The 18,509-nt window shown below is 40.6% G+C and overlaps 1 protein-coding gene across 6 annotated transcripts in view; it reads left to right on the top strand.

Annotated features, from left to right (window-relative positions):
• The window catches only part of USP37 (ubiquitin specific peptidase 37), a 38,118-nt gene that overhangs the window by 209 nt on the left and 19,400 nt on the right, over positions 1-18,509 (top strand). For all 6 annotated transcript variants that reach the window (XR_015698910.1, XR_015698912.1, XR_015698911.1 and 3 more), the window contains exons 2-15: positions 743-950; positions 4,494-4,665; positions 5,215-5,315; positions 6,619-6,800; positions 7,166-7,240; positions 7,825-7,922; positions 9,461-9,545; positions 10,494-10,655; positions 11,134-11,265; positions 13,282-13,405; positions 13,675-13,880; positions 14,980-15,097; positions 16,329-16,408; positions 17,749-17,913. Coding sequence is in view for 3 of the 6 variants with exons in the window: in XM_087732689.1 (XP_087588815.1) it covers positions 795-950; positions 4,494-4,665; positions 5,215-5,315; positions 6,619-6,800; positions 7,166-7,240; positions 7,825-7,922; positions 9,461-9,545; positions 10,494-10,655; positions 11,134-11,265; positions 13,282-13,405; positions 13,675-13,880; positions 14,980-15,097; positions 16,329-16,408; positions 17,749-17,913 (1,856 nt within the window). In the remaining 3 variants the exon portion in view is untranslated. The remainder of the gene's footprint in view (positions 1-742; positions 951-4,493; positions 4,666-5,214; positions 5,316-6,618; positions 6,801-7,165; positions 7,241-7,824; positions 7,923-9,460; positions 9,546-10,493; positions 10,656-11,133; positions 11,266-13,281; positions 13,406-13,674; positions 13,881-14,979; positions 15,098-16,328; positions 16,409-17,748; positions 17,914-18,509) is intronic.

An 18,509-nucleotide genomic window follows, 5' to 3' on the forward strand; every position in this document is an offset into this window, starting at 1 on the left:
TGGAGCGGCGGGGCGGCAGGCGCTACCCTCGCCCCCCGTGTCGCTGTCTGGGCGAGCGACGGGGCCCTGCCCCGGGGGCGGCGGGGCGGGGAAGCGGGACCGCCGCCGGGTCGAGCTGAGAGCGGCGGCGGCTGAGCGCGGGCTGCCGGGGGGGACCCCCCTCGGCGGCGCCTCCCGGGCTGCGCCAGGGGCCGCTTCATTCATTTCTTCTCATTTTTTATGTAAAATCCGCCCCGCCGTGCTGGCCGGCGGCGGAGCGGGGCTGCTCCTCGTACCGCCGGGCCGGTGGCTCTGCGGGCGAGCAGCGCGGGAGGGCACCGCCGCCCCGGGCAGCCCCGGCCCGGCCCCCGCCAGAAACGAGCTCCTCTTCTCTCTCAGGCTTCCCCGAAACTTTGGTTTCCATCTCTTACCGCCTTTCCTCAGGCGCTTTTTTTTTTTTTTTTTTTTGCTTTCTTTCTTTCCTTAAATCTGTTGAAGTCGCTTTAAGGATTTGCGAGAAGTTCTGTGTCTGGATTGGGTCCGCTCGCCTTTCGGCGGTGAGGAATCGGCGCGTTGCTGCCCAGACTGGGAGAGATTTTATTAATCTAAGTTCCCTTCACTTGTGTCTAACTCTCCTTCACTCGCTTTAAAAATACCAGCAAAACAGTTCTACTGCCCTTCCGCAGAAACTTTAAGCCACACGCATCTTTCTGTAGAAATTATATATATATATTTATAGTTACAAATTTCTCCTTTTTAACAGGTCTTTAAGGTGGAGTACGCTTACTCTTGTTAACTCTTTTCTGTGAGAAAGCATGGCTCCGCTGAAGGTGCACGGACCTGTCCGGATGCGCAGCATGCAGACTGGGATTACAAAATGGAAAGAAGGGAGCTTTGAAATTGTGGAGAAGGACAACAAAGTGAGTCTAGTGGTTCACTACAATGTTGGAGGAATTCCAAAGACGTTTCAGGTACACCAAATATTAAGGCTTTTGTTTGGGCAGTGCATGGATTGTGCTCTTTTGTGAACAGCTGTCCTCTTCAAGGCTATTAAGTGTCACACAAACTCCCCTCTGTCACTGTTTCTTGTTCCTCGTTTCCTGAACACTAATCCCTTTGTATAACTCTCCTGTAAATTATTCACGTGGATTGTTAAAGGATCTGCCAAGATCAGCATCGAGATACCACTGAATGGGAAGAACCAAAAAGCAGAGAAGAGTTACCAAGTATAGAGCGTCGTGGTTCTCGTGTTCAGATTTCTGGAACGTTTCTGTTACTGGTACATTTGCAGAACCTAGAGGTGAAGATCCAGAACGTTTTGTACTAGCAGTGTTCCCAGCTGAACAGTAACGGTGTTAACTCGCTTGTTACCTTTTGCTTGTTTATACAGGACTCCACTGAACAGCAATTGTTACAGTTTTAGGTTTTAAATATGCCAGGCAATGTGGTTTCCTCACTGGGAGGCTGATGCAGATCACCGTTGAAGATTCTCTTGCAATATCCAGTCTAAATTGCCTTTTTTTCATTCTATAGTTGTTTGCAGCTCAGTCTTCCTGGTTTTTTTTGTACAAAATGCCCCAAATTGAAAGAATGCGAAGGAGTGTTTTTCTGTAAGAAATTTCTATCTGATTTAAAAATATATAGGGGATATAAGAGCAGTTGGAAGAAAAAAAAAATCCTATCTTATTTAGCAGCTTTGTAACAGCCTAAACTGATCTAAATGTTGGCTTCTGCTTTTTCGTGCCGCAGTTGGTTTTCAGCAGTAGCGTTCACCGGACCTTTCTCTGAGCCATTCATTTCTGTATGTGGACTAGGTGAAAAAAAGTTCACTTTATTTTTGAAAGATCAGGTTTTGCTGCCTTAATGTGCTGAAAAGTCTCAGCAAAGAATCTGGCAGCCTGTGTTGCCTTGGGATCAAGGTGTGAGAAAATCATTAGCTGTGGATAGTTCCTACCTCTGTTACTGTAGACTTGAAAAGAATCGTCTGCCTTCTCGCACACGATGCCATGGCTGCGTGTTTGATTTAATCCAGTGTTGGACCATGTTTCTTCTGAGAAGAGTGGTGTCTTCTTCCCCTTGTACCTTCCCTGGGTGCTTGTTCTCACGCGCTCCTTTCTGCCTTGGACGAGTGTTAATGCGGCGTGACAGTGACTCGAAACGTGGTTCCATGGGGAAGATGAGCCTATAGAACAGCTAACCGTGGCCTAAAGGGGCAGGTTTTGCTCCCAGCCTCTCACATCTGCTGGCTCTGGCACTCATCAGATCTCTCTGCCAGCTCAGTGGAGGGTTTTCACGTGAATTAATTCAGGGAAAGGACCGAATGCGAGATAGGGTGGAGGGGGTGATATGGCACCATGCGGCTAGGACCGCAGCAAAGGAGGAGGAGGAAATGAGCGGATGCATCTTTCGGTCAATTATTTTTGTTTGGATTGTGGTTATTTTTCAGCAGGACCTGCTTTCTGAGGCAACACAGACACCGGCACAAGAGCAGGCATTGCTGCCTGCCCCATGTGCTGCAGGCTTGTGCTTGAGTGTAGTTTGTGCGAGCCGGCCCCAGTCTGTCACAGTGTTCTTGTGTGCTGCTTCAGGCGCAACAAATCCCTGATAATTTTGCTTTAGAAGTAGCGTTCCCTTTTTTTTGACAAGTTGCTCTGGGAGAGCTGTGGGTGATTTCCCCACCCTTTTTTTACTTTTTTCTAGTGGAACATTTGGATGGTTATATTTCTTTCTACAGTGACGGGTGCATCATCCTTATGTCGGATGATAAGTTTTACTGACATTTCAGAGCTTTGGCTAAGTCGTCCTAGGTGCTAGATATGTACTAATAGAAATACTTTGTTTACCCCCACCTCCCAAGACTTTGTGACGCTGACTGGGTCATAACAGGTGCATGGGGAGTATGGATGGAGCCCTCTCATGATAGATAGCATTTTGAGTTGAAATAGGTTGTTTTGCACTGAGATGGTGAAGTAACTGTAATCCCTTTGCACTGGGCTCAACGTTTTAAGAGAGGATGAGAAATTTGGAGTCTCCTTTTCAATTCTTAGGTCTTTGAAGACATTTTTAGCTTATATTAAAAAAAAAACACACCTCCCCTCCCCCAAAAGAAAAAAAAAAACAAAACACAAGGGTTGAGTACAAAGTATTTCAGAAGTGTAATTTTCCCAGCAAAATAAACCCCTAGTTTTCGATTGAGGTGGTTTTCCAGCCTCTGTTATAAACTGCTGTTGCATCTAGATTGGCTTTCCAAGAAGCTAGAGCTCTGCATGGAAAAAAAAGAAATCTCACTGTGGGACATGGAGTATCTTTTACTATCTCAGTCTTTTATATACTTGAACGAATCTAAAGAAAAATTGGGAATAATTTTTATTTTTTTAACTTGAGTATAATCTGAAGGAGACATGACAGGTTCTAGAGCAATGTATAGCGAAACTTTGGCGTTGGAGTGTAATTAGTGTTTGTGTCTATTAATTCATCATCATTATTTAGATCGGTAGCGTGGCAGTATGCAGGTCTGGCCAAATTAGGAGAAGACTCCAATCTGATGGGCAGTGTTTTACTCTGTCCTGTGTAGTGCCTAATGACCTTGGCTGTGGTTTCCAGTCTTGCATCAGGCATTGAGTATAGCAATATACTGGCACGGAGGTCATTGTGTAGCTAGTGCCTGATCTTAGGCAAGGCTAAAGAAGCGGCAGCAAAATGAAGAATTAAGCAAAAAAGGACAAGGGAATTGAAAATGAGAGTATGCTTAAGTATGTATTGTCAAACTTCCATGCAGCCTGCAGATGTGAGATATTCTTTAGTTTCCTCTGCTTTAGGAGTTACCCTCAACCTGCATGGATAGTAGCGCCTCTACTGAACAGCCAGGTCTTACAGGTGACTTAGCATGAAGCAACAATTAAGTAATGGTATGATAAAGTAGCAGCGGCATTATTAGGGAGCACAAATTCGTATTAAAATTATTCTTGTTCAGAATAAATTTATTCTTGTTCAGAATAAAATTGTTCAGAATAAAATTATTCTTGCTTCAGACTAAGCATGTTTCTTATTGACTTACTCCCTCAGCAGATTTTTTAAGCTACATCAAATCTGTCTTCCCTGAATGCAAATTATAAAGTGAGCACAAGTTTGTACTTAACATTTAAAACTTTGCCCATCTTAACTTATATTTCAGACTTGGTGTGGAATTTTCAGACAGCTAAATGGGACTGTATGAATCTCTTATTCCTTTACGTTCAAAAATGTCGTGCTCAATAGCAGAGCAAGTTTCAAAAAGCTTATCCAGGAATACAGGGACTGTTGAGCTATAGTGATACTGTCCTTTCAGTTCTGCCAGCTTCCAAGATCACCGATTGCATTAATTCTGTGAGGCTTAATGTTTGCTTGAAATGGAGCAAAGAGAAGTATTTTGGTGTGAGTGCCTCTTACCCTCTCCATTTGAAGTGTTTTGTTTGAGTTTGTGTTTTGGCCTTTTAAAAATGGATTTATGTTTATAGTCACTTTCTTGTTTTCAGCTAAGCCATAACATTAAAACTGTGACCTTACGACCAAATGGTAGAAAACTGTGCTGCCTGATGCTAACACTAAAGGATACCAGCTTCCTGACAATTGATAAGGTACCATTTAAAGATGCAAACGAAATGCGGATGTATTTGGATGCAGTCCATCAAGACAGGGTTCATACTGGTAAGTGCAGTTGTTGTAAATCACATTAATAACAGTTTGGAGAGGGGTCGGTGCTGTGTTTTCTTTTCTTCATCTTTAGCCGTTTTGTCCTCCTTGTGTTACTGACTTTCTTTGCATTTGTGTAAATGCTTCTTTCTGGCCCTGAACCCCAATTTTTGTTATATACCTTTCTCATAATGTACCTTTGTCATGCTGAACAATAAGCAGAGATTAAACATGTAGGAATTGTTTATGTTGTAAGTATGTTAGTATTTGAAAAACTCTCGTCTGTTTATCACGCATACATAGTCTCTTTCCTTTTTACTTTACCTCTTATTTTTTGTTCTTTTTAAGGATAGGAACTTTACTGCCAACTGAGTAGATGACCAATATAAGGGACATACATAAACATGTGCTTATGTCTGTGCGCTCAGAATGTTGTACTGACTGTTGGCAAGAAATCTAGTGTGTGCCTTCCAAAATCAACTCCAGCTAAATAACATCTTACAAATAAGAATGCCAATCAGTTAAATGACAACCAAATCAAGTGTTGTGTACTTTTCCTGTCAGCTGGGAAACCCTCTCAGGGATCTGGCAGCTTTGGAGGTGTGCTGGGCAGCAGGACCACACAGAAGGAAGCTAATAGGCAATTCTCATATATAGAGAACCAGGTTTGTTTAACTGTTCAAATTTTTCCTCTCCTTTACTTCTATTTCATTCATTTCCTCCTCTCATTCTCTTATTGTATGTTGTAATAGCACTGTAAATACTTATTTTGCATCTAAAGTCTTTGTAATCTAGAGGGCTTGGAATAGGTGTATACAGAGTGGTTGGCAATGGTGTGTCTTGCTCGTGAGGAGCCATGTATTCTGTATGAATAAGAAAGGTCAGTGTCTGGCTGTGGAAGACAGAATGTGGTCTTCATGCCAAGTTATCAGTTGGGCAGAGAAGAAGCAGAAACAGAGGGAAAGTACATGATTAGGACTTGCTTCTCACATAGTTCTGAGTATCTCTTTGTCTATACTGATCACCTTATGTAGCAGCTGAACATGTTATAGTCAGCATAGGTCTTAATGAGTTTAGCAGACTTCAGCCAAATGTATATATTGAAAAGCTGCTGACCCAGTTTTGTATCAGAATGAAGTTACTGAATTTGTGGCATTCTGCTCAGATTTTTGTGTAAATTTTGTGGACTTTTCTCCGAAAGTGGTGTTCCTTCAAAATATTTTTGTTCTTCCTTTTCTCCCTGCATAACACAGATTTCACGGTGTATCTACTGGCTTTAATTTACTTTGTTATCTCTGTGAATGTACTTGTATTACTGCCCCGAGGGAGAATATTTTTGATGTTGTCCCAAAACAAATTTTACATGTTGCTTGAAGGCAATCTCAGAGCAGAAACTCTAAGGCTGTGTATACAGTGGTAAGATTAGACATATTTAGTTTTCACGTCTAAAATTGACCAACATTCCTTAGTCAACCAGCTATTAGCTCTTTCCATTGCATTAGATGTGGCGCTTGCTTGGCCCAAGGCTGTCAGGGCACTGTTCTAATTGTGTGGGTTTTAATATGGCTTGCTTTTTTAATATGGCTTGCTTTTTTTTTTTTTTTTTAAATACCACCCAGGATTGATCTGGGGATAGTTAGGAATCATGCCTTGGGTTTTTTAATGTCAAAGCGTGTAAAGGAGGTTTTAAAAACGAAAGTCCAACTGATTTAGCGTTGGAAAATGAGACAGGAAATTGGTTACTGCAGTAGAGTTTCATTTATGTGACTTGCATGGATACAGTCAAAATTTAACCTATGTCTAATTAGTGTTAAACTCTCTTAATCTATTACAAGTAGCATTTTTCTGCTTTTGGATGCTACACTGTAGCAAGTAAAGCAGTGGCGTAAATGCTATATTAGACTAAAGATGGTCGTGTTTTTCACTGTTTCGGTTGTCTCCCTGGCCCCCTCCACTTGGGTTTTGCAGACTCCTCCCAAAAGAGTGACCGTGGAAAGTAAGGAGGAAAATCCATTTCGCAAGGTGCTGGGTAGCCCAGCGAGAGCGTCCGTTAAGAATTCCGCTGGAACTGGAACACCTAGCAACAGGGTGAACATTTCAGCATCTCCTGCGTCATCAGCCCCTCACAGAACGGGCTTGTTGGAGAATCGGTAGGAGTCTTGTCCTCTTACTGTGATATTGTAAACATTTAGCTCTTAATAGAGCTGCAGGTGGAACTCGGTACACCTAGAAGTAAGAAGGGAATATGTTTCTTCCTCTGGTTTTGCTGTTACTTTTAACAGGATGTTAATACGTGCTTTTCTAGCCTCTGGCTGGTACTGGCACTAGAGCTTTATGAACAACTTAAGAGTTGGGCAAACCAAATTCTTCTCTATATGCTATGTTATAAAAGTGGAGATGGTGGACGATAGGTGCAAAATGCACAGAAAGCATTGAGGAGTTCTGGTCAGTTGGAAGAGGATCATTTACTAGCCTTTCTGAAAGAGTGACCACTGCAAAAATTTTCTGTCATCAGTGAAAAGAGGAAAAGAACACAACCTCCTGGTTCAGAAATGAGTGAAGATTATCCCAAAGAGAATGATTCTTCAACGTAAGTAACCGTTGTTTCTAGTTTCTGATTTTAAACTCTTCGTTTGTTTGTAAAGGTAAATTTTTCTGAAAAGAATGCTTGGGTATTTCCTGTCTCGGCAACATGGTACAGGCCAGCCACTAGTCAACTTCTGAACACACTGGGTGCTTGAAATGGGGTTTGCGTTCAGGATTAATAAGGGAAATACAACCTGCTCTGGCAGTTGATTTGCAGGAACTGGCACGTGCAAATTTTGTGTCATCTTCTTTTGTCGGTTTAGTCAGGATTGTCATATGTGCTATATGTGTATAGCAATAGGTACCTTCTTTATTGAACTTGCTTTGACCCTTTTCAAAACAAAATTCATAAAGGGAAATTGCCATTTGGAGAATAAGCTCCATGTGTTTGAAATCACATTTAATCATAAGTAAGAAGGCTTGTTTAAATGAATTGATTAAACTTATCTGTGAGTAAAGTTTGACTGTTCCATCTTCAAGTCTTAAAGGTGATAGGAGAGAAATGCTGTAAGACAAGTTGTAAATATCAAGCAGGAATATCCTGTATCTTCTGTAACTGCACTGACTTCCACTCTTGTTTATCTGTAGGAATAACAAAGCCTTGAGTGATCCAGCATGGAAGTACTTGAACAGTAGCAGAGAGAAACAGTTGAATCTGAAGCAGGCAGAGGAAAATAGGACATCAGGTAAAAAAATGAAAGTAAAGCCAAATGATACCTGGCTTTGACCAGTACGATTTTACCCCTTTGATATTAGTTTAGAAATTTGCTGCAGAGGTGTTTTTCCTAATCTTCTTTCCCTGTGGCACTAGCTTTCTTGCTTCCTACAGAGCCATATGTGAGATGCAAACAACTTGCCTTCATTTTCAAAGCCTATCCTGCTCTCGTGCGACCCTGACCTTTATACTTGGGTGCTGATGCCAGCCCATGTGCCGGCTTGTTTGAAAATTCAACAAGCAGCTTCAAACTTTGCTCTAAGCTGCCCTTCCCCTTGGGAGGGGATTCCTGTAAACACCTAAGGATTTCCTTTTTGCTTGTTTTCTTGTTTATTTTTAAAGCTCTCCTTTGCTGTTAATGCCCACAGGAATTGTAGGCTGGGTTTTGTGCTGAAAATGTGTACTATTTGCTTTTAATTCTCTGTCTCTTCCCCAGAACTTAGAGGGGGAACTCTTTGGGGCCAGGACTTTTGTTCTGTTTGTACCAAAGTTCTGTTGGATACTGGTGTGTGACAAGGTTTTACAGACAATGCAGAAATGTTGACAGTATGTACATAAGCTAGTAGGCAGCACCGTTCTTCAGTTTTACTAATAAATACTGAGCCTCTTTCCCCATAAAGGGGAATGCCTTCAAGATCTTGGTTTTATGGGGAATGTTGCTGAAGGCATTCTTTTTTTGGTGCAGCTCTGACAGCACAAACACGTTGCTGGAGGAGCCAGTAATGTGAATGTTTATCTCTGAATGAAAATCTGGTTTGTTCTTTAGAGTCAAAGTTAGAATCTGTGAGTGCATACCTGCACGTTCAGGTAACAGTATTGCAAAATTCCTTCATGTATCTGCATTTTTGAAAGTTGCATGGCTCAAACCACTTCAAGCTGGGATAGAAGCAACTGTTTATTCATTACCCAAACTAAATTACACTGTGATTCACTGTAATAGGTATTTTTTTGACTCTCGAGCATTTCTTTTTATGTGGCACCATCTGAGGCATTAGAGTCTCAGGATCTGACACAATGCTATCAGAACAATGAAACAGTCATATTTTGCCCCAAGCATATAGTAATTTACTGTGGAATTTGGAGTGGGAAGAGAAACTGTTTTCACTTCTGCATATTTACCCTGAATTTTGAGAGCGCTGTATTGGAAGTCGTTAGTGAATTTTCTGTTATGTGTATCTTGTACATTTGAACAAGAGGTGGATGTTTATTATCTTTCAGATAGTTAAGACCATTCAACGACCTTTTTAATGTTTTGTATTGCAATTTGGATTTGATGGAGATCATGGTATTAAATTCAGTTAAAACTCCAGCATGTCTTTACTTACATGTGATTAATACTTGCATTAGTATTTCTAAGTATGTGTGTTAGTACTTTCCCAACCAATTCTGAAAAACAGTATTTGAGGATTTTTAAACCTTTTGACTAAATACTTTTAAACATGTTGTATATTGTATAAATAGCTGAGTTACCTGGAACAAAATGACTTGCCTCTCTTTCTGTTTTTCAAGGCATTTTACCACTGCAGTCATCATCCTTTTACGGTAGTCGGTCCTCATCAAAAGAGTACTCCACTGGCAGTTCCACCCTGGACAGGTAGGACTGATTCACTAGCATGGACTGTAAATGACAGCTCCTTCCCAGGCATTAGGATCTTCAGTTTCCTGTGTGTTTATCACATGGTATATAGCTTATATGCATAAAATGTGTGTGTGTGTATATATATATATATATATATATATATATGAGACCTTTTTTTTTCCCCAGGTATTCAGTGTGGCTACAATTGCTCTAGTTACACCTACAAACTCTAGTTACTTCTTGCAATAGATAGACCTTCTATAATCACTCAAGTCTGTTATAGTCATTGTGAATGACTGATCCAGATGACATCTGAACTCTAGATGGTTCAAATTCTATATAGACTTTGGAACTTTAGACTGAATCCTTGCTTCATTTTCCCCAAGTGGATAAATGGCATGAAACTCTATATTGTAATAACAGTATTTTATTTGATTTTATTTGAATCCTGCTGAGGTTGGGATTCTTCTGTGTCTGATGCTGTGCAAGCAAACTGTCGGTCTCTGCCCTAGATAGATGAGATACAAGATCAAGGAAGAAAAGAAGCATTGTCCATGCTTTACACGAGGGAATGAGGTCCAGAGTGATTAGGTTACAAGAACAAGAGGCTGAAAATGAAGACTCTGGCCCAGATGTGAATTTTAAGCATATCTTAGGAGTGGCGATCTCATGCTACATGATTGTTCTTCCTCTCATCGTACAGGGTGGGGAATTGTTAAATATCTTAAAGACGAAAGACTTGGTTACACTGCGTGCACACCTGTGGATGTAAGGAAATTTATCCAAACAAAGTATTTAAGTGCTCTGGAAAGAAGTTCTCTCTCTCACGCCTCTTCTGCATTATGATACATGCCAGTTATCTTGTGTGGCTTTACCAGTCCTTGTCTTCTATAGTGATACAATTCCAGTGTCACGGACTATAGCTATTTAAGGAACAGCATTCTTTTCCTTTTATCTTTTTAGGTCTAGTGTGTCCAGCCAGACCCCTTCAGCCAAAAGAAGCCTGGGATTTCTTTCTCAGCCTGCCCCTCTTTCTGTGAAAAAAATGAGATCTAATCAAGATTACACAGGGTGGAACAAACCCCGAGTGCCCCTTTCCACCCATCCTCAACAACAATTACAAGGGTAAATTTAGTTTTCTTTATCTAGCATGCACACTTTGATCATCAGAACATGCACATTCTTGTTATAATTATTGAATAAAAAAAAAAGAAAAAGTCCTGAATTTAATGAACACTGAGACAGGGAACACTTTTCCTAGTTTGGAAAATATATATTCTTAAATTCACTTCCTGAGAATTTTAGAGATATAATAATTTCAGGTAATTCATGTTCCTTTCTTACACTTTCATGATTCATTTCTCTATCTTGTGTATATACACGCATTTTTTAAAATTTTGATTGTAGGAACTCATGGGTGCTTTCCTGATAAATGCCGCCTGCCATGAGTTTTCAGTTTAGTCTGAAGGGCAGGAGGACAGCTCCAGTAAGAAGCTCTGTGGGGAGTGGCTGGGGTGAATGTCCTACATGTTAGTAGTGCCATGTTTAACACTGACATGTTTACACATCGACATACATACCATGTTCAATCTTCTTTTTTCAGATTTTCAAACTTGGGAAACACCTGCTATATGAATGCCATTCTACAGTCCTTGTTTTCAATTCAGTCTTTTGCTAATGATTTGCTCAAGCAGGGTATCCCATGGAAAAAAATCCCACTCAATGCACTTATCAGGTAAAAATTCACTTTCCGGGGGGGGGGGATATTTTCTCTTCCATTACTGAGAAACTAGTTTTGTAATACTGAAGCACCTTTGTAGAAGGTAATTTGCATGTGTAGATAATAAAATAAATCCTAGAGCTCTCTGTATTTTGGAGTTTTACTTTAGAAATAGAAAGTAGGCTCTTAAAAATCGCAAAGCTGTGTTACAGGCAGTCTTTTGTATCTGCTGCTGTATTTCTCGTGGCAGAGTGAAATGCGTCAGAAGAAAATGCAAGACACTGCAAAATAAATAGATGGAGAATAACAACTTTTCAAAACATTACCAGCAAGGGTTTAAGCTGGTCAGTGACTTCACCTGATATGTGAGGGCTTGTGCCGTTATGGAAAATATCCTTTGTCTAGTAGCTGTGGAGAGTGTTCGTGTTTGGCGTACTTCATCCTTTTCTAAATTCACCTGAACTCTCAGTTTGGTCAAACCTCATGTCAAGAAAGTCCAGACGTTTCTGTAATATGTAAAACTCTCTTTTCTCTTTGAAATTTTGGATTCCTGTGCCATTCAGATTCCATTGTATGTCTGTCAGAAAGACAAACTGCTGTTTGCTCTATGTACCGCACTCTCTGCCATTTGGGATTTTTATGATATATGCCTTTGCGTACCTCATTTCTTTTCTCTCGCTAAACAAGATTCAGGATTATCAGAACCATTTCTGTTTCCATTTCATAGTGGTTTATATCTTTTGGGGTAATTTCTATTTTTGCTGTGTCTTCTTGAACTCTTCCTACCCTACTCGGGATCAGAGGTTGTTCCACGTGCCTCTTGAAACGTCCTTTCCCTAATTTTTTTAGAAAGACCTCTGCAGCTTGTGCCCCATATACCTAATGGTAAACTGTGTGGGTAGAGCTTCTGCCATGGTACCTCTGATGGAGGGCCGTGCCTGATCCTGTGCCGAAGTACAGCAAGGCAGAGTTGATACTCAGTAGCATCTACTTGGCTTCTGTTGGTTTTTCTGGTTGAAAAGCAATTGCCTGTCAACTGCTTTGTGGTGAACAAGGCATGTTTCCTAACACGCCTCACTCAGCCGTTGCAGAGGGTTAGGAGGGCGCACGCTGTTACTGTAGCTCAGCAGAACAGCAGAAACTTGTTGAGCTGCCGTAAACAGATCAGATTCTTTGGGTCACTGAGTATTAGTTGTTGCTTTCGAGTAGGAGGGGATTGCACAGGTCTTTCCTGTCTTTTTTTTTTTCTTTTTTTTTTTGGTGTGTGTGTCATGGAACATGACATCTTCCCATCACCTTCCCATGTACGTACTATGACCAAAACTGTTGTGGCTGGAATGTATTAGGTGTGTATTTCCTGTGAAATTGTAAAGCAGTTGTAAAAGATAACTAAATCACAATAACTGAGAGGCACAGGTAAAGTCAATTTCACCAGTTTTTTAACAAGGTTACCAGTAACACTAAATGTAGTGTGAACCAAGGAACTCCTCATAGCACTTTTTGTTACAGCTTTTTTCTACTCTGTTGTAATGTTTTACTGCCAAAAGAAGTAAGGCTTGAAACTGAGTGGAAATTTAAAAATAAAAAAAAAAAAAATAGTAACCAGTCTGACCAGGCAAGTTGAATTTAATAATTTTGTGTTGCTTATTTTGGTGGCACGTGATTTCATATCTCCTATCAGTACAAATGTTTTCAAAAAGCATTGTGTTTTGTTTTTTTTTTTCTCATTGTAAAATATATAGCAGAAATAAGTTTCTAGAACTTTATAAGGCTCTTTTCTTTACCTTAAAAGATCGTGGAATTTTTTTGTTCATTTGGGTCCTGTTCCAATGATGGCCTCAAATGAGATTTCAAAATACTTGAAATGGAAAAGGTTAATTATATATGAGAGATTTTCATAGAGAACCCCTAAACCACTTAGCACAGGAGAAGAGCTTTTAGAGACTCTTAAAATGAGGTATCATGAGGTTTATTTTGTTTCTCTGAAGTCCTGGAAAGCCAATCAGTGTTTCATTGCATTGACTTCTGCAGACGCTTTGCCCATCTGCTTGCTAAAAAGGATGTCTGCAGCCCTGAGGTTAAGAAAGAGCTGCTCAAGAAGGTGAAAAGTGCCATTTCAGCTACTGCAGAGAGATTTTCTGGGTACATGCAGAACGTAAGTACCATATTGTCTAGAAACAATTGTGTGTAATTTGTTCAGTGTTTGGACTGCATTGAACTCCTGTCAAGCTGCAACTCTATTTGACAGTGACTCGAGCTTTTGATTGAATGACAGCGATTGCCTGCTGTTTGTTAGAACAGAACTGGCTTAGTATTGCTGAATGCAATGGACTAAAACATAATTTCCCCAGTCTGTGTTTGAGAGAAAGATACTGGGTGAAGTAGTACACAAAATCACTCTGATGAGTTTTACCCCGTTTCTAGGATGCACATGAGTTCTTGAGCCAGTGTCTGGATCAGCTGAAGGAAGACATGGAAAAGTTAAACAAAACTTGGAAGAGTGAGCCAGTCCCTAATGAGGATAACTCGCCTGGACGGGCTTCTGATGATCTCTCAGCCACCAAAGTTTATACATGTCCAGTTATCAGTAACTTAGAGTTTGAGGTTCAGCATTCTATCATTTGCAAAATGTAAGTATGCTTGAGAGCTTTTCTTATACTTACCTTAAAAGAGTGGGAAATGTTTCTGTCTTACGTGACTTCATCTGCAGGCTATAACTAGAGCTATGTTTTTTCCAAAGCTAGATATTTAGAAAACGTTCTATAGTCTAGAAATGCTGTAAACCTCACACCACACTGTCTGCTGCTACAGGCCTTCTTTGAACAGTCTCGTACCATCATTACATATCCAGTGGAAAGCCTCTGTGCTTTTCTTTTTGTGTACCGGTTGTATGACAATAGAGAGAAAAAGGGGCTTCAGCCAAGTAATATTTCATCTTTAAAAAAAAAAAAAAGGAAGCCATGTTTTTACTTTGTTCTTTCTAAGGGCTTCCGGGGAATGGCATTTTCTTCTGTCTCTAGGTTATTGCAGAAAAAGATGTAAACCACTATGTCTGGGCATTCGTTGTGTGTGACCTGTGCAGCAGATTCCTATACGGGATGCTTGCATTCCACAGAGTTTTCATGAACACAGATATTGGGGAATATTACTTTGTGTGTACTGCATTCGTTCCCTAAAGTAATTATAAGTAAATTGCATGCAGGTAATAATTATTGAAGACAAATGACTGTAGGGTCTTTTTTTTTTTTTTTTTTCCTCCAAAAAAGCATAAGAAAATTGAGTTGGGTTTTTTGGGTTTGGTTTTTTTTTTTTTAGATGGACTCTGCTGTTTTGTTTCTAAAAACAGTTTGAAAGTATTTCTAGGCTTGTCCTTCTTCTGGGCTGGGCTCACTTCTTTTCTCCTAAGAATGCTGAATGAAGAAGACATGTTCAGCTACATAGCAGTCACTTTGATTTCCTGTATACCTGATCATTTGCCTCTCCAAAACAGTCTGTGGTTTTTTGTTCTCACCCTTACACAAATGTTTCTTTCAACTTCTAAAGCATCAAAGTGAAATGCCAAAATTCAACTTTGTCATAAGCATCACACAGTTTCATTTTGATGAGTAAAAATAGATTGATCAAGAGGCATATATTTACTGGGAAGTTACTATAGCCTAAAAAATATAAGTTGTCATTAATTTCAAGAATATTTTTCATCAGACTTACGTAAGTGTGTTTCTTTTTTAGGTGTGGTGAAACAGTCACTAAACGAGAACAGTTTAACGACCTCTCCATTGACCTTCCTCGAAGAAAGAAATTGCTTCCTTCCCGATCGATCCAGGACTCCCTTGACCTCTTTTTTCGGGTGAAGAGTTTTGGGTTTTTTTATTCACTGCGGAGTATGTGTAGGCTATGTACCATATGGAAATTTTGATTGTATAGCTGATTATTAGTTTCTATGACAGTGATTGCAAGCAAGTGGAATAATTAACTTTTTGCTTTTTTGAGGTTTGTACATTAACAGTATACAGGAGTTTTTATTGTAAAATGCTGTGCAGAAATTAACTGATCCTTACAATACTGCTGTGAAAGAGGTAAACTTCCCCATTTTGTGGTGGAAGAGTTGAGGCATAAACAAATACAAAGGGAGTAGGGAGGCTGTCAGATTGAGATAATCACTCAGGAATTGCTGCTTCCTCTCCTGGGCTAGGATGCTTCATCAGCTTATGTACTGGCCTAAATTAGCATGGAGGAAAAAGGTCATGCAGATATAATAATTAAAAAAATAGTTGTAATATGTGGATGCTCATCCTGTAAGTAGAGCTTCAAGGTGAGGTTTCTGAAAGCTGAAAATGAGCCTTACCTCTGTGAATTAGTGTTGTATTTTGTTGTATCTTGAGACAGACCTGTGGTTTTTCTCTGTTTACAGATAGTGTTTTCAACCGATAGAATAATTGACATGCTTATTCTTCTAAAAGCTGGTGGAGGTCTTAAGATTAAAAAAATTCTGAAAATTATAGTGGTGTCATTTGGCCTCACTTAAAGAAAAGGACTGTAGAAATGTTTGATGGCTAAGTCATGTAATTTCAGCACAGTGATCCTTCCCCTTTTGCTCTCTGTTCAAAACTCTGGTGCAGCACATCCTTGACAAGTTTAGATGAGGATAGCTTTTCAGGAACAAAGTTGAGGTTTTGAACAAGACAGAGAAAACTTCGTGGCAAATTATCCTTCACCAAAGGTTATTAGAAAACAAAACAAGAACAACCTGTGTTTGGGAGAGAAACCTGTAAACCTTGCAAGATTGTCCCCTCTCTTTGGAAGCTAATTTGTCTCAGCTGTGGCTAACTCACTGGTCTGCAACAGACTTGCAGGAAAAATTCCGCCTGTGTTAGTGGATATGTTGTCAAATTGTACTCTCTGCTACCTGTCCTCTTATCAGATGCCATCCTGTGAGGTCATGTTGAAGGTGATTATAGTTTTAAGTGTAACTGCTGTTTCGAAGAGCTTCTGTGACAGCCAAAAGCGATGTGCTTTCTGTTGAGATGCGTTTGATGTGTCTTTTGTTCCACTCGCCACTTTTCTGTTCTCTTAAACAGGCAGAGGAGATTGAGTATTCCTGTGAGAAGTGCAATGGAAAGTCTGCTGTTGTCACACACAAGTTCAACAGACTTCCCAGGTAAATGTTGACATCTGTTCCCCTCTTTCCTGGTAGCACGTATTACAAAAGCGCAAGAAAAAGTCCCTCGAAGAGTAAAGCTGGGAAGATGAGTAGGACAGCATGGGAGAAAGATGCAGGTGCAGATGGTAGTCTCCATGCTGTTCTTCAGTTTCCCTCTAAAGAAGCTCTCTTGGGCACCCTCTGCAACACTTATTTCTTCCTCCCTATCGCTATGCAAGGAGGGCTGAGTTTTCCCCTTTTCTTGGGGTTTCTGGGATGTGAGGGAAGTGGAAACAGTAAACATATTCTGGAAGTTTAGTATTTTGTGCTCAGCAGACCTGATGGGCAGGACTGAGTTGGAGGCATTAGTGCCTGAAGGTAGATAGAGGGGTTTGCTTTGATCAGTTAATTCTTCCCATGCTGACACCTGTTTTCTCTCTCGGTAAGCATGGCACTTTGAGGAAGACGGCAGACGCTTTGAGAGTTAATGGCACGCACAGTAGTTTCTGACCTCATGGTTGGGTTTAATTCATTATTTAGAGTGGAAGTGCTTGGAGGTAGGGATCATTTTCTCATGGGATGTAAAGCTAAGTCTGTTGGATGACTTTCTGGCCTATGTCCTTGTCCCAGGTATCCTCATACTGAACCCAGTAACTTGGTAGTTAGCTTGCGTTCTGCTTAAATAGTGTGTTTATGCTAGCACTGCAAAACCCCTGTCAAAGTTTTTGAATATTAGCACAACATAAGTGATGCTACAGCTGCACGATCTAAATAGACAGTACAAAGTGCAGCATAAGGGAGAAGATTCAGTGTAAGGAGGCCTTTTCAGGCTCTTTATACTGTTGTGATCAAAAGCTTTTTCAAAGAGAAAGTGTCGTGACAGATAAACCAAGTACACATCTTGCACTGGGCACAGTTCCTTCTCGGTTTTGGGCAGCTGTGTGATCCCTCCATCGCAGTCTTTGAATATCTGGGAGTAATACGCTGGCATTCTGGCCTATAACGATAATATTTTGATTGCTTTCTGCATCTCACTGTGTCGTAGAAATAATGAGTTTGGTAGAGCTCCTTGCTTCTGCTTGACTGAAGAGCAAGGTGATGCAGCTCAAAACAGGAAGCCTCTTGAGTTGGCAGAGTCTGCGCTCTGCACCTTGCACAAAGTTGAGTGATGGACAGGAGAGTAATTACCTGCCTCTTGCCAGATGAGAGATGGATAGCCTTTCCCTACCATCCTGAAGTAATAATCTGTTTTAGAGTCAGGTGAATGCATTTTGTAAACAGGGGTACTTGGATTTTGAATAGGTTTTCTCTGACTTCTGTCTTGAGATTAACATTTGTCCTTCTCTCCTATCTCTCAGGGTCCTGATTCTTCATCTGAAACGATACAGCTTCAATGTAGCATTGTCTCTCAACCATAAAGTCGGGCAGCAGGTGGTTATTCCAAGATACTTAACCCTGCTTTCACACTGTACGGAAAGCACTAGGCTGCCGCTGACGCTGGGATGGAGCGTCCATTCTGCAATGTAAGTGTATGACGTGTGACTGATCCATGCCATGTTAAGCACATATGCCACAAGATCGGCAGTTGTCACATCTCCTCCAGATGTCTGGCCAAGGAAACATTAAAATTATGCAGCTTCAGATGTGCACTGCTAGTTTGTAATGATGCTGTCATGAGAACATATGTGGAAAGGAAGCATGATAGAAGCAGCAGGAGGAGTTGGTGGGGCATTATCTAGGGAATATTTGGCAAGATTATAGTCTCCACTGTCCTTGAAAATAACTTCCTATCCTTCTTAAGAGAGCTTCTGTTAGTAATTTCTAAAATGTATGCCTCTCGGTCCAAAATAATCTAGATTACCTTTCCCTTCACAGCACGCTTAATGCTGCTTGGGAGACATAACATCCCAGCTTTTCCTGCTGATTTCCACTTGCACCTCCTGTGCTATCATTCATTTCTCATTGTCTTTCCTGTGCCACTGTAGTATCTGAGCACTTCACATGCTGAAAACACTCTCTCCTTTTCCCTGTGACAGTTATTTCCGTACAGCCTGCTTGTCCTGAGACACAGAGGTTAAATGTGCCTGTTGTCACATAGGAAGTCTGTGGCAGAATAAGG

This window comes from Nipponia nippon, unplaced genomic scaffold, assembly GCF_047370975.1.
Source record: "Nipponia nippon isolate SJK-2023a ecotype South Korea unplaced genomic scaffold, ASM4737097v1 scaffold_5, whole genome shotgun sequence".
Taxonomy (NCBI): domain Eukaryota; kingdom Metazoa; phylum Chordata; class Aves; order Pelecaniformes; family Threskiornithidae; genus Nipponia; species Nipponia nippon.